Here is a 15894-nt window from a genome sequence, read left to right on the forward strand (position 1 = left end):
TCACTTAAAGCTATAAGAAAGATTACATACATGAGTATGGTCTTTCCAATCTCTGCACCTGCAGATATCAAAAGTTTCCCACCCTGCTGCACCTCTCTGAATCTAAGGAATTGATGTGTAGCATATGTTTGGTATGGCCTTTTAAAAACATACACAGTATTTATGTTAAATACATTGTTGCCCCTCCTGAACACATCAGGGCCCCAAATCCTTGAGCTCTCTGAAAGTAAGTTTGAAATTTTAAAACCAAAAAAAAAAAAAAACAACCCAAAAAACCAAAAACAACAACAACAACAACAACAAAACAACTGTTTGTATTTATAATCAAGGGAAAAGTCATCTGTCAAAAAAGTTTTAGCTAAAAATTTCCCACCATTTTCATGATGTAATATTAAACCTAGGAACCAGTAACTCAACTCCATGAGTAGCTGTCAGTTGTTTGTTAGCTGGTGTTGATGCTGGATTTATGGAGACACTAAGTAGATTAGTGTTTCCCAAGAGATAGCAAAACAAAAGGGGTTGGCAAGAAATGAGGGCATCCTGTGAATGTAAGAAGTTAGTGGTTCAGTGTGGAAAACCTGGACCCCTGGAATTACAATTATGAGCTATGATTCTGAAAGACAACAAATGGTAGTCCAAAGCAGAGAAGACATTTAAATTTAAAATTGAACTTAAGAAAATGTTTCTCTTAGTTAGAGCAAACCACTTTGTACTCTTAACAACATTCTACCTTTACAATGCCTTAATCTACTTCTTTAAAAAAAGCTTCTTTGGGGATCCAGGATCACATAAAATGGTACAAGATTCCCCTTCTCTGAAAAATGTCAACAATGTCTCTTCTTCCAATACCAAGTGACCAGTAGGCCTGGGTTCAATAAATAATAATGACTGGAAACACAGCCTGAGTAGTATGATACTATGTATTTCAAACTAATTTCACACCTAGAAAGTACTGCATATTATTTATGGACACACGTATATTAAAAATGTCTATGTAAAAATGCACACCAATTTAGGACAGCAGTTGCTACTGCAGATGGAAAAAGAAGAATGCAGTTGAGAAGGGATATGAAGACTAATGTTAAGAGTCAAGTGTTTTCTCATATACTCAGTATAATACTTCTGATATCAGATTCCCAGCGGACGCCAACTGGGTGTCCTATAATTTAGTTCAGTTCTGATTGTCCACTTGGAGATAGTACCTTTTCCTTCAGTATAAAGGCACAGTACCTCAGGACTGCCCCCTTACTTCAGATGCCAGCTGCAAGCACCAGGTTGTTATTACCTGAGCTTTTGAATGACTGACTATATAAACCAGAATTCTCACAATCCCTTCCTCAGGTTTGGTTAATTTGCTATGCAGCTCACTGATCTATGGTAAACATGTTTGCTGATTTATTATAAAGGATATTACAAAGGATACCAATGAACACCAGACAAAGAGGTGGTAAGGTATGTGGGAAGAGATGCTGAGTTTCCATGCCCTCTCTGGGTGTGCCACCCTCTAGGCACCCCCATGTGTTCAGCTATCTGGAAGTTTTCTGAACTCTGTCCTTTTGTGGAGGCTTAATTATACAGACATGAGTGAACATCACTGAACACTTTAGTCTAATTCCCTTCCCAGAGGTTGGGGGGTGGGGTGGGGTGGGGCAGAAATTTCTAAATTTCCAAATTTATAATCACTTGGTTGGTTTTGCTGACAACCAGCCTCCAACCTGAGATTATCCAGGAGCCCTCAGCCTCCAGTCATTTCATTAGCATACGGAAGACACTTATCACTCCAGAGATCCCAAATGTTTTAGGAGCTGTGTGCAAGAAACCAGGAGCAGAGCTCAAACATGTTTCTTATTATAACACAATATCACACTATATTTAGCATTAAAAAGATCTGAAGCAGATATGACAAAGTAATTAGTTAATTCCGGGTACAGTGTTATCTATACTTTTCAGAATGCTTGAGACATTTTGTTAAAAATAATGTGATATAAACTGGAAAACATACACATACACACATGAATAAAGTAAAAAAAATGGCAAATGAAGGTTTTCATAGAGGAAACATTCTTTTGGAATTCTGTGCAAATCATTTTTTGATATATATGCTCTCAGATCAAAGCATGGTCATAGACTGACAGGAAGCTTGAGACAAAGAAAATCCATATATGACTAAAGATGTAGAATCATGCTTAGAGAACAAGGGAAAATTCCAAGGTGATATGTGTGTGTATGTGTGTGCGCGGGTGCGCGGCGAGGTGGGGTGGGGGTTGGGGTGTCCCATCAGGCTGATTCTCAGTAAAATATTAACTGAAAATGACAATGATAACTGCAATAACAGCTACCATCTAGAAGCATCACGATTCTTACAACAACCTTATATCCACTGCAAGATGAAGAAACTGACACAGAGATGTTAAGAAGCTTAAGGGCAAATAGACAAGAGGAGGTCAGACAATGAAAAGTCAAAGCTGTGTGGCTCTAAAACCTGTGCCTCTAACTTCCACAATACTCAAGCTGACACCAATAGTATATGGCATCTGTGTATATGTGTGTGTGTGTGTGTGTACAAGCATATTTTTGCCTGCCTGTTGTCCATGTACCCACCTACTCAATTCAGTTCAATCCATACTAATGTATCATGCCCCAAGAAACCTCCAAAGAATACAAAATTTGGGTGCAGACATAGAAAACCAAAATGAAAAGTCACTGCTATGGACTGACGTAAGGCATAACCTAGAAAGAAATTTATCATATTCTGCCATGTACGTATCCCTGTAACTACCATTAAGCTACCATAGGAAATTACAGAGGTTGGGGGAAAAAAGTGTAATAGATCTATGGGTCTAAACAATCTTCTAACTTTCAAAAATGGAATGCTTTATTTAGAGAAAATGAATGCCCAGTTCTGTCAATTTTATAGTACCAGGAACAAAACAACATAAAGCATCATATTTCCTACGTGAATCTCTGTAGAATTGATATAATGATAAGACTATTTTCTAACTTTTTCTCAGGTGCTCACTTGAATCTATTCTTAGGATTGATCTTTAATTTTTCAGTTTAACTGACCAAAATTTTTATATTCTCATTTCTGGATTTCTTTGAAAGATAAGGGCTAAGAGATACAGTTCAGTGGCAGAGTGCTTGCCTAGCATTTATGAGAGTTCCATTCACCATTACTTTAAAAAACCCAAAGATTTATGTATCTCTCAAATCCACCTGAACTCACTGTTTTTATTCTTTATAATGCTATGGTTTATACAATAAGAAGTGCCATACATGTGAGTACCTTGTAAAGAAAGAAAAAAGCTTATAAAATTGAGAAAGCTTAACTACTGTGTAGGGAGAATCTGATAAAGGGATTCATGACTGAATATTAGCTCCCTTTAAGTCCACCACTACTAAGTGTTTCTCTCCAATTATACTAGATATATATATGTATATATATATATATATATATACACACATATATATACATGTAATATATTTTGGTATTATTATTTCGTTAAAACTCAAGTAAGAAGATAAGCATTATTATCTCTATTTTTTAAATTTTTTAAATTTTTTTATTTTTATTTTTTTAAAGAGGGGGGGAGAGAGAGAGAGAGAAAGAGAGAGAGAGAGAATTTATTTATTTATTAATTTTAGTTCTCGGAGGACACAACATCTTTGTTTGTATGTGGTGCTGAGGATCGAACCCGGGCCGCACGCATGCCAGGCGAGCGTGCTACCGCTTGAGCCACATCCCCAGCCCCAATTATCTCTATTTTAAAGCTGAAAAAACTGAGGCCTGAAAGTTTAAGAACTGCTCCAGTGTTGTCAAACCAGACAGTGACAGAGCTGGACTTTGGATCCAGAATAGTTCACTCCAGTGCTATTATTTCTTCTTTTTGCTTTTTTTTTTTTTTTTTTGCCTTACTAGGGATTGAACCCAGAGTCTTGCATATGGTAGGCAAGTGCTCTACTACTTAACTAGATTCCCCAGTCTTTTAAGTTTATTTTTAAGTTTATTTTGAAACAGGGTCTCACTAAGTTGCCTAGTTTGGCCTTGAATTTAAATTCTTCAGTCTCCTGAGTAGCTGGGATGACAGATGGGGGCCACCACAGGAGGCTCACCATTTTTTCTGCAATGTGGTTGTGTATGTATGTATATTTTAAGCAATGGGAACTGTTATCTTTGAATACATTCATGAGGTTTTATTTCTGCTTGGTCAAAAGAAATTTTCCAGATTGGGTTAGATGAAGGAACAATGCTATAGTCTGAATATGGTTTGTCCCCTTTGAAACTCATGTTGAAATTTAATCCCCATTACAGAACCTAAGAGGTGATTAACACTCTGTCCTCATGCATGGATTAATTCATTTAAGCAATTAATGGATTAATAGATTAATGTGACAATGGCTTATTTCCAGATTGAGTCTACTGTGAAAGCTAGTTTGGCTAGGTCTCCCACACAATTCCTGACTATTCCAAGTGATACACCGTGCTGCCTCAGAACCTTGCCAGCAAGGAGGCCATCACCAGATACAGATCTGCCCTTCAACGGATCAGAACCAAAACAAACCTCTTTTATTTAAATTACCCAGTCTATGGCACTTCATTATTAGCCACAGAACATGGACTAAGACAAACACCTTGTTTCCTTTCTGATTCTCAAGCTATCATTCTTCAAGGGTATGAGAAGTTACCTTGTTCTCTTCTGGCTCTTCAAATAGTCTACAAGCCCTATTTAGGTAAGCACAAATTAAAGTACCAGGTTACTTATCAGTACCCCAAAGCTGAAGAATTCCAATTCTTAAAACACACATACATATTCAGCGAGTTGTTCTTTTCTTCTTTTTTAAAATGGCATTGGGAATGGAACCCAGGGATGCTCTACTAGTTTTTATTTTTTATTTTGTGAAAGGGTCTCACTAAGTTGTAGAGAATAGCCTCCAATGTGCAATCCTCCTGCCTTAGCCTCTGCACCCAGCTCAATGGGTTATTTTCATCATCTCTATTTTACAAATAGTCTGCACAGAAAAAATATTGTAGCATAAGCTTAATACACTACAGCTATCTTCAGAAGCTGAATCAGAGGGTTTTAGATAAACAGAGCTTTGTGGAAATAGAGTAAAACTTCGTATATGCAAGAACCAAGAAATGCATAAAGCCATAAAATACCGTCTTCTATGCATTTTCTTCTTTTACCTTGCAAACTGACAATTATCCAAGTTTATAAGGAGCTCTACTTTTGCTTAGAATGTTGAAAGCCCTAAAAGATTAGTTTTACCCTAACAAGAAGAAGATCTGGATAATCTATAAAAATCATAATTCTTTGGAGCCTATCAAAGATTAGAGGTCCTAAGGTAACTACATAAATTGAATTCAAGGGTGACAAGCCCATCTGGGGAGAGATGAACATACCTTTGGCAAAGAACAAGAAGAAGAAGAGACAGCAGCCTTAAAAGTGGGTAAAGAGAGCCGGACACAATGGCACATGATTGTTTTCCCAGCTACTTGAGAGGCTGAGGCAGGAAGATCACAAATTTGAGGCCAGCCTCTGCAACCTAGAAAGACCCTGCCTCAAAATAAAAAATAAATGAAGAAAGGACTGGGGTTATAGCTCAGTGATAATGTATCCCTGGGTTAAATCTCCAGTACCAAAAAGTTGGTAAAGAAAACAATTTAATACCTACAATTTAAATAAATTCTTAAAGTCAGAACATGGGCCAGCCTGACAGAGTGGAATCCCTTGGAGCCCCAGAGAAAAATGAATCCACTTCCACTGGCCTTCACTGAGACTTTGTTGTAGGACTGGGTATAAAATAGAAAACCTGAGCTCTCTCTCTCTGGGGTACACATGTGCTGTGCCTGCTAAAGCTGAGGGACAGCAGGAGTACTAGGGTAATCAATCTGTCCATGCTCCATGTCCTTTAAGACCATAGGTAGTGATGGGTTGCCAGGAGATGCTAGGCATCTGGACTGTTATTTGATATGAAGTAAAAAGCAAGTGCCAGGGAGGGCAGGAAATCCCTCAGTGCCCAGAGCCTAATCTTGCTCTGACAGGAAAAGCTGTGCACCCCTGGGAGAAGGAAAGGAAACCTTCACTACCCCTGTTCTTAGGCAGATTGACTGCCACCAGAGGAGGAGTAGAAAATCCTTCCCACCTCTTACACTGACACATAGCAAAAGCAAATTGTCACTAGGAAAGAGAGAGGAAGTCCAGTAAGTCCCTAAATATGGACTGATTCAAAGCAGAATTCTACTTCTACTGGGGAAGCAGTAGGAAATCACCCTATAGTCTAGATCCTGCACTGCTAGTAGGAGCTGGTATCTGTCAGTGGGGGTGAGGCAGGCATGCTAAGACTGAGGTGGAAGGATGAAGACAGCATTAATGCTTTCACTCTGATACATTAGGAAATGAGGGCAGTCTGCAGCCTGGAGGATGGAAAGCCCTCTGTGGTGCAGGCCACATGTACCCCATTAATATATACGTGATACCCCATTGATATGTATAATTTTTATGTATCAGTTAAAAAGTAAATCTAATTAAAAAAACACAAGGCAGTGGTACAATGATGTTTAACTGTAGCAAAAGCAAACCCAAACCTAGCTCAATTAGTGATTGATTTGACTCAGTCCTCAATGCTTATGGCCTAACAGAAGAAGGAATGTTTTTTTCAGGATATAAGTATGATTTACCTTAATTTCTACTGCTCATTATAGGATTTCTAGCTTCTAGAATGTGATAAATAGATCCCTGTTGTTTATAAGCCACCTAGTACTTCGTTATAACAGCCTGAATGGACTAAGACATGGGTTGACCTCAACTAATACATCTAATGGTTCTTCCACTTAATGGTAAATTGTAGAACACAGTTCCCCAGGCTACTTTTCAAAAGTCCCTTATCCAATTATTCTAACCTCAGACCTTTTTTTAGTGGCCATCCCTTCTAAGCAATAACCTAGGGCAGGTTAACAGACTGTCCATAACCCTCCTTTCTACATCAGTCCTTTGTGATACATAAGCAAGTAACTCTGGGGGAAGAATCAAATGGCACTTCCTTGAAATGATAATGCCAAATATATGTTGAAGACTATTCATGTTTAACAATCTTGAATGAAACAGAAGAATGGTGGTTACCAGGGATGGGGGAGAGGGAGGAGGTTGGGGAGATGTCAACAAGAGGGTTCAAAATTTAAGTTAGAAAGTAGGAATAATTCAAGAGATCTATTATACAACAAGCTGCCTATTGTTTATAACAATGTTTAAACTCTTGAAAATCACTAAGGAGTTGATTTTAAGTAATTCTCATCACACACAGATATATATATAAAATAAAGAAAGCATGTGAGAAATGTGTAGCTTGATTTATTAGACATTCCGAAATGTGCACATAACAAAACAGTATGTTGTCCATGATAAATACCTTTTTTTGTTAATTTGAAAAATAAATTTAGGACTGGAGATGCAGCTCAGTGGTACAGTGTTTGCCTAGCATATATGAGGCCCTGAGTTCCATCCCCAGCACACACAAACTTTAAAAAGTAAGCAAACAAAGAAAAAGGGAAAAAATTAAAAGTACAAATCAATTAAAAATGATATATGGAACCTTCTCCCCCAAGGTACCGCTCATTGTATCAACCCAAATATCAGTTGAACTTTCCTAGGTTCTTGTCAAAGCTCAATTGAGAGACTTACCTGTTCCTGGGTCATCTTCTGCAGCTCATTTTCCCAAGCTGCCTGGTCATCGTCCAAGTTATAGGAAGCTGGTGGAGTGAGTCCACGAAGGATTAGGGGGTCTCGGTCATGGCAGAGGGCTGTCAGGTGTCCAATATACAACTTTAACTTGCTTCTATTTTGGTCAAGTTCTAACAGGGGTTGAATAATCTGAGATGGAAAAAAATGAGGAAAGTCAAGATCAATCTGAAAAGAGAGGTTTAAATATTCTTTATGTCTCTCAAGTCAAATAAAATGACCCAAGACTAAAAGCTCTTCTAATTACTATTACAATCTTCAGGATTATAAAGAGAAACAGTTCCACATACTGCTGCACATTTACATAGTCAAATCCACCACCACTCTGGGAGACAGAGCATGCTGGCCTAGTATATTAACACCAGACCAAGATTTCTGTATTTGGGGGTGGGGGAACGGAACACAAGACCAGCTTGTATTTTACAGAGATGCTATTCCCAATGCGGAAAGTCTCTAGTTAGCTCACAATTTTTCTTTTCACTTCTTTGGAGGTAGTAGGTTTCAAAAATTTGCTAGTGAAAATTGCTCATCTGAAAGCCTGGACTACATACACTTCATTTGTTCCTCCACCTCCTGGAATGGAAGAAAAATTCTGTCTCTGGAGAAAGTGCATGTTTTTCTTGGCCAAGAGATGTGATGAGAGAACTTATTACTAAATCTGCCTCATCCTGGCTTAGCTCCCCTCATTCATTTCACAGAGGCTATCCAATATTCTTTTTAAACAGTGACTGATAAATCCTTATATAATACCATACACCTGACTCATAGCCAAGGACTCTAAAATTCTCAGTTGTAACACTGGTTCTGTACTTTTCTTAAATAACAGACCTACTCTAAATTTCTTTTCTACTCCCTTTACCCTGGCTGAATAACTATCGAGGGCACACTAACTGCTGACTTCTGCCCCAGAATTTCACTTGACAACCCTGTGGCAATACTCTGGCCAGATATTTGATAGTCAGTCACAGCTTGGGGTGTTAAGGAAGAGTTGAGCCCAGTCCTGCATCACAGCACGCTGAAGTGCTGTGCACTTGATGCACAGCAGCTGTGGGAGCTGCAAGCATTGCCAAAATGCCGGCCATTCTCAGAGTGTTCCCAGGGCTTCCAGGGCAGAGCTCTGCACCTGTTGTATGTCATCAAGGCTGGCATTTTTTCAACAGAATACCTCTGACCCACCTCATGAATGAGGAGCTCAATAATCTTCAGGTCAACAGAAACAATGCCTGGTATTACTTTCCATAGTGACACTGATTTCTCAGTGGACCCTATAGAAAACAATCTTTTACTTACTTAGTGAGATCAGAGTTCAGAGTTTAGGCCTATAGAGTATGATACAGAAATTGGGGCATGGCTAGGCAAACCAGAGGAAAATAAATCAATTCAGCATTATTGTAATTTTTACATTTATACACACACACACACACACTCTCTCTCTCTCTCTCTCTCTCTCTCTCTCTCTCTCTCTTCTATAAGGATCACAGCTAAACACTAAAGTACTGCTGTAGAAGGCTCTTAGGCTTTCTAAGAGACCCCCTAATCAGCAGGCGCATGGTACCAGGTCTGCTCCGGAATTTCCTAGCTATGATAGGCATATCAACACAGCAGTCACAAAAGAGAGTGTCTCAATTAGGCAGAAGGTTTGAATTTAAACAGTTATTCACAATCACCACCAAATTCTCAAAAAGAATTGTATTTTACTTCTGAACTCTAATACACATTCACTGTAGAAAGTTTTAAAACTTTATGTATGTATACTTGGTACGTCCGTGACAAAAGTCATGGTTTTGATACCACAACTCCTAGAACTGCAAGTAATACATTCCTATCTCATTTTCTTTCTTTCTTTTTTCAGCTTGGGCTTCTCCATCTTCAGAGACACACTGACAAAAAATCACTTTTGAGATTCTTCATTGGGTTTGTGCAATTTTTTTTTCATTCTGTGTATGTAGCTGCCAACACAAAAATGCTACATCTGGCCTGCAAGGCTGAAAGAGCTGCTATCTTAGGTCATGACCATTTTGGATTGGAAAACTGTAATAAGAAAGTACAGCCACGTAGGATGGGGACAATACAATAAATGGTCATAATGGAAAGGTCATGTTCCTAATGAAATGTAGGACAATAGCTCACTACTACTACCATGTGTGGAGATATTGGTTGTTTAGGTCCTTCTTCTTCTTCTTTTTTTTTTTTTTAAATTTGCTCTGATCAGTTATACATGACAGTAAAATGCATTTTGACACATCATACACAAATGGAGTATAACTTCTCATTATTTTGGTTGTACATGACTTTAGATCCTTATTCTTAATCAAAAAAGGGATTTTAAACTGATTTAAATGCATTTGATGCTGATGTACTGGTTAAGTAAAAAAATAAGGCAGTATTTTTGCATAGTGAAAATTTCAAATATAATTTAAAAACTTAAAAAGTAACAAATTGAACTTTTCTTTTACAGGATAAAAAATTCATTCTATACAATAGTCAAAATGTTTGTGCTTTCTTGCTGTCAAAGGCACATATTTTAAATACAAAAGCAAAAATTAGAGAGCTTACTACTTAAAAGTTTATGAAACTCAACTAGCACAGTCCCCAAATCTATCCATTAAAACAATGACTTTGGCCTCTCTAGAACATATTGACCATGTCAGTCATGTGGAAAACTCTTATCTCTCCTTTTTCCCCTATCTAATTTGAGCAGTCCACTTAGAAACAAAACTGCGGACTCCCACAAGGTAGAATGACACTGCCTAATCTCAAGAGGGAAGAAGGGTACTTGCCAAATAGAAAAGAGGATGCCTGGTGGGATCTGTAAATTAACAGTTTTTGTCCACATACAGCTTCAGTGCATTGCCAAAGGAGTTCTACCAAAAATTATCAGGAATGTGGTCAGGCCAATTTGCTTCTATAGTTATGCCAAACTACTGTGTGTGTGTGTGTGTGTGTGTGTGTGTGTGTGTGTATGTGTGTGTCTCTGTGTATTTGCACCAGGAAAAAATAAGTTAAAAATAAATTTGTCAAGATAACCTTTGGTTATACCAAATATGCCAAAATGTCAGTATTCCCAATGCTATACTTCAAATTGCAAATTGTTAAGAAAATAAATGATAGAAAGGAGACATTTTTGGTTCAAGTATTATGTGCTTTGTTTGCTCTTACAAGGATCTGTTTGTATTAGATTCTCAAATAGGTTTCATAGGTCAGTATCTGATGGCATATGGAGACACAGGGATAGTGGTCTTGAAGGTGTTTACTTTAACCTCGTTCTCACTTGAGTAAGGTTAGATGACTAATGGGCTCTGGGAAGACAGATGAGTTGTTCCTGTATTGTTTGATAGAGAGTAACCAGAGCCTACAGTATTTCAATTCTGCAATCTATTTATCTATGAGATCTGAACATACTTTCTCAGACCAGCTGATTTTCCATACTGCATACAATGTAGAGAATGAAAGGCCAGCTCCATCAGCCAACAAGATGGTCTGCTATTCTCTTCCCACTCTCCTCTTTCTGTCAGATATTTACTCTAAGTATAGGTTAGTTGGTTGCAACACATTCAAGGAAGTCATTTTGAGAGGTATGGAATATACTCATCATAAAGACTCATCATAAAGACTGAATGAAGAGGTACTGAACATTATTTGGGATATTGATATTATTGCCCTCAAGGAACTGGCATTTTATTGTTCGAAAGATACCACTTTTTAAAGCTAACATGTATTGATTACTCACTGAATTCCTGGCAAATTACTTTTATGATTTTTCTGTAGCTAGCTCACAATCCTGAATTGGCTACAAAATGTATTGCTCTTTATTTTATTTACCTGCTGAAGTCTTCAGAGGCAGGTCCAACTGCCTATATATTAATTAAGTAGTTTTAATTCCTTGTTGGATTGTCATTCCACTGTTATCTCTCAATGTAGAGTGAATTAAGAAAGACCTGAAAATTACTAACTTTCCAGAAATGTTATTGTTTTAATGTCATTCTTTTCCAGAGGCTCCAGTAGAGAGTTAAACTCCCCCCCCCAAAAAAAGGACAAAATTCATTTATACTGCCTCAAAGTCTTTATTCCCCCCATTATTATATTTATATTCTTGTTCAATAACATACTTCAGAATCAGGAAAAGGAAGGACAGTGTGTTAAGCCTCTTTGCAAAGGTTTGGAGCTACATGTTTAGCATTCTTTAAAAAAATACAGTAAAACCCTATAAATATTTTCCTTATACTGATCAGATATACTGGCATATCAAATCACAATTAATAAAACAAAAATAATTCAGTTAGACATTCAGTGAATGCCTTTGTGTCATGCCAGCTTTAATTGATGAGACTATTAAAAATAACATGTAGTCCTACTCTACAAAATAACATTATTTTGTTGTTGGATGTATATAAATATTTAAATTGTGTGAATGCTTATTTTTGTTTTAACTTGAATTTTTTTTTTTTTTGGTAATGGGGATTGAACCCAGGAGTGCTTTACCACTGAGTTTGTATCTCCAGTCCATCGATTCATTCATTATATTTTTTAAATTAAAAAATATTTTTAGTTGTAGATGGACACAAAACCTTTATTTAATTAATTTATTTTTATGTGGTGCTGAGGATCAAACCCAGTGCCTCATATGTGCAAGGCAAGCACTAAACCACTGAACTACAACCCCAGCCCTCATTCATTATTTTGAGACAGGATCTTGCTAAGTTGCTTTAAGGCCTGACTAAGTTGCTGAAGCTGGCCTTGAACTTGGAATCCTCTTGCTTCAATCTCCTGAGTTGCTGGGATTACATGCATTTGCCTCCATGTCTGGCTTAACTTGAAGTTTAATTTACTTCCAGGAATACTCAAATTGCTAAATAAATCCCTTTGCCTTGATTTGAGGTTTAGTGTGATTCAGGCTTCATAAATATGCTTAAGAAATTCAACAAGTTTTTATTCTTAATGGCCTCTGAGACCCATCCTCTTTGACAATTAGCTTTTCTTTATAATTAATGGATTATTTAAATGTTATTGGTGTTCATTTTGAATCCTACTAAATAAGAAAAAAATTCAGAATAACCCTTACTTTTTACTTCTTCTGCAAGAAACTCATGGACAAAACATGGCTAGCATGTCCACACCTAAAATAGCAGTCAAATTTTTATTAGTGGTAAGACCCCTGCATCTAAGATGTCTTTATAAAATACAACTATATAATACCTATCAAAAAACAAACCTTGTGGGAGGCTGCCATGTCATGTGACCAGCGTTTTTCCCCTCCTGATTGGTTTGAGGCACTGTCAGTCATCCCTGATGATCTGGCTTCTTTCAAGTAGCCATAGATGGTAGCCCCGATCTTGAGGGGAAATAATGCAACTAAATGTGTCTTCATGCACGGGTGTGCCTTCCTACGTCCCTAGGGATCGAGCTACGCTCACCTGTTCCTTTGTGATATTACTCTTTTGTCCTGTTTGGGACAGAATGTTCCATGGAAACGCCCTTTGTGTGTCCCCTTCTCTTACTCTGCCCTTGGGTAGGGCCTTCCTAGATGTCAGTCAACCTGCTGACAGCAGACTTCATGAAACTAGCCTCAACCCCCTGAAACCTGACCCCTTGCCTCATTTGAATGGCTTCTCTTCAATAAAAGGGGTCAGCATGGTGCTCAATCTCTCTCTTTCTAAGGACCCTTAGAGTCAGAGGAGCCGTCACAGTACCCCCAAAGAAAAAGGTATTTCTGTCTCTTGTGTGGTTATTTCGTGCAGCCCAGTTCCCCATGAGTGACCCCTGAGTGTTTTAGTTTCGAGCAATGCGGCAAAACCTTATTGTTAAAATTGAGAATGTAGAAAGTTTAAGTAGCTTTAGATTGAGTTTGTATTTTGCTGGAGGGATACCATAGTTGACCTTTTATTAGGGGTAAGTCAATACATTTCTAACATTTCAGGAAAAATTAAAAGCTAGCCTAGCCTAGTTGAAGTTACAGACAGGAAACTCCAGAGCTCCAAATCTTAACCTCTACTTCGTATCTATTTTTCACGTGTATCTGGTTGGCTCCCACAAATAAATTTTATAGAGTGTGATCATTTTACATTTATCTTCCAAAGCAAAAATAAAAGTTTATGACAAAACCAACACTCCCCCAGAATATTAGTTACCTATACTATAAACATTTACTAAGTACTTAGATCATTAGTTCTATATAAGCAGGACCCTTTCCTTATATTCCTTATAGAGGACTATTACTACTACTACCTGGTTAATTAATGAAGAATGAAGTTTTGGGATCAGAGATAATTTTGTTTCCTTTTGTCTGTTCACACAGGCAACAAGAGGAACTCAGTTACCATTAGGAATTTAAGCCCAAGGGTCACTTGGATCACTAAGATGAATAAATATTCAACAGAAATCTTACTACCTGCAGAAAAATATATGGTTCTAAAAGTAAAAAGTCTCTTCAAAGATTTCAGATTTTTAAAGTTTTTATGGTTTTTTAAAGTGCACTATGAAAACTGCAAAAGATTACAGATTCTGAAAAATGAAGAAATGTAGGACTCATAACAAGTGACCATTTACTCTTAGTTTTACAGCTCAGAAAGGTGTTGCCAATTTTCCTTTAAGGATGCATTACCACTCCAGCAAAAAACAAAATGAAACAAAATAAGACTTTCTCTATTTCTTGACCCAGATATATAGAGAAAAAATTCTGTCCCCAAAATTTTAAGGAGATAGGAAGCAGGGTTTAGAAAAAAATGAATCTTATCCATAGTACATGTAAGAAGACAAGAATTGGTGTTAACATACTTTATATACAATCAGAAATATGAAAAATTGTGCTGTATATGTGTAATAAGAATTGTAATGCATTCTGCTGTCATTTATTTTTTTTTAAAAAAATCAAAAAAGAATTGTAATGCATTCGGCTGTCATTTATTTTTTAAAAAATCAATTAAAAAATGAATCTTGCATTCTACACCCTAGAGCTGTTAATTTCACTCTAGTTAAATACACCCAACCTTATACATTATAGTAAATGTTACCCACATTAAATCTAAGGATGTGCTTAGAGCAGAATGCTGGGGGGCAAGCTTAGTAGTGGGGGAAGGAAATTTGCTGAGCACATTATATCATCTACTCAGATTTGTAGAGGATGTTAAGGCTGTAGGTAATCTGAAATACTTGCTTTAATATATTGAAACTTGTAACAAATGAAAATAAAATCATTCACCAACAGGTAGGCTAACACATGTACAGATGAAGATGGCCAGATAAATGGGACATTAAGTGGAGAGAATGCCCCATGAGGCACAGTAGCTCCTATAAGCTAACCAAGCAAGGGCACACACAGTATGTGCTCTGAAGGGATGGCCAGATGAGAAATGAGTAAGAAAAAAAAATCTAGAAAACCCTCCATTCTGCTGTATTCAGAAATAGCAGGAGTAGAAATGTGTTCCAAATTCTTCTTCCTTGCTATTAAAAGTTGATAAAGATGAGGAAACATCTTCAGTTCAGTTCTTGGCTTGCAGCTTTCTCTCCACCATAAATCACTTATTGTGTTTTAGTGAAAAATGGATGGAGGAGTTAAAATATTAGCATGTATATATGTTTTATAAAGTTGTCCCTGCTGTAAAGTTCCAGGGCTGTATGCTGATGAGTGAAAAATGAGGGGAAAAAATCTAAGCATGGGGAAAAAAATAAGGCAAATGAGAAAAAGAGCCTCACTTTTTTTTTTTTTTTTTAAATCAGGCAAGCCAAGTGAAGACTGATTCTGGGCTTAAAAGGAAAAATGAGGTAGGCAGTTAGCCACAGGCACTGTAAGTGGTTTTTAGCTCCTTCATGCCTGTGCATACATTCAAGTGCCTAGACTGGTAACTTGTGCTCCATTTTGACCCTTTGAGGTCTTGTACTCAATGCACCCATTATAATTGTTTGCTGCAGTTGAGCACAACAGCACTTCCTTGGTGTTATTATACATGGGTGCTAGACAGATGGATCTGAGACACTGCAACATGCTTGTTGCCTGCTGAGAAAAGCACACTAACAACCTTATCACAACATTTCATTTTCTTCCTTCTCTAATGTACAAATGCATTTGGAGTGGAGGGAATATGCAACTGAAGTTGCTCAGAGTAAACAAAAGGAATCTCCCTACCTTGTCAGTATCTCAGTAAACAAGTATGCAATG

General features: G+C 37.4%; 1 protein-coding gene across 5 annotated transcripts in view; it reads right to left on the minus strand.

Moving 5' to 3' along the window:
• Erc1 (ELKS/RAB6-interacting/CAST family member 1) overlaps positions 1–15894 on the minus strand; it is a 522872-nt gene that overhangs the window by 32927 nt on the left and 474051 nt on the right. For all 5 annotated transcript variants that reach the window (XM_077798217.1, XM_077798220.1, XM_077798218.1 and 2 more), the window contains one exon: positions 7683–7871. In XM_077798217.1, the coding sequence (XP_077654343.1) occupies positions 7683–7871 (189 nt within the window). The remainder of the gene's footprint in view (positions 1–7682; positions 7872–15894) is intronic.

This window comes from Urocitellus parryii, chromosome 5 (assembly GCF_045843805.1).
Source record: "Urocitellus parryii isolate mUroPar1 chromosome 5, mUroPar1.hap1, whole genome shotgun sequence".
Lineage (NCBI taxonomy): Eukaryota > Metazoa > Chordata > Mammalia > Rodentia > Sciuridae > Urocitellus > Urocitellus parryii.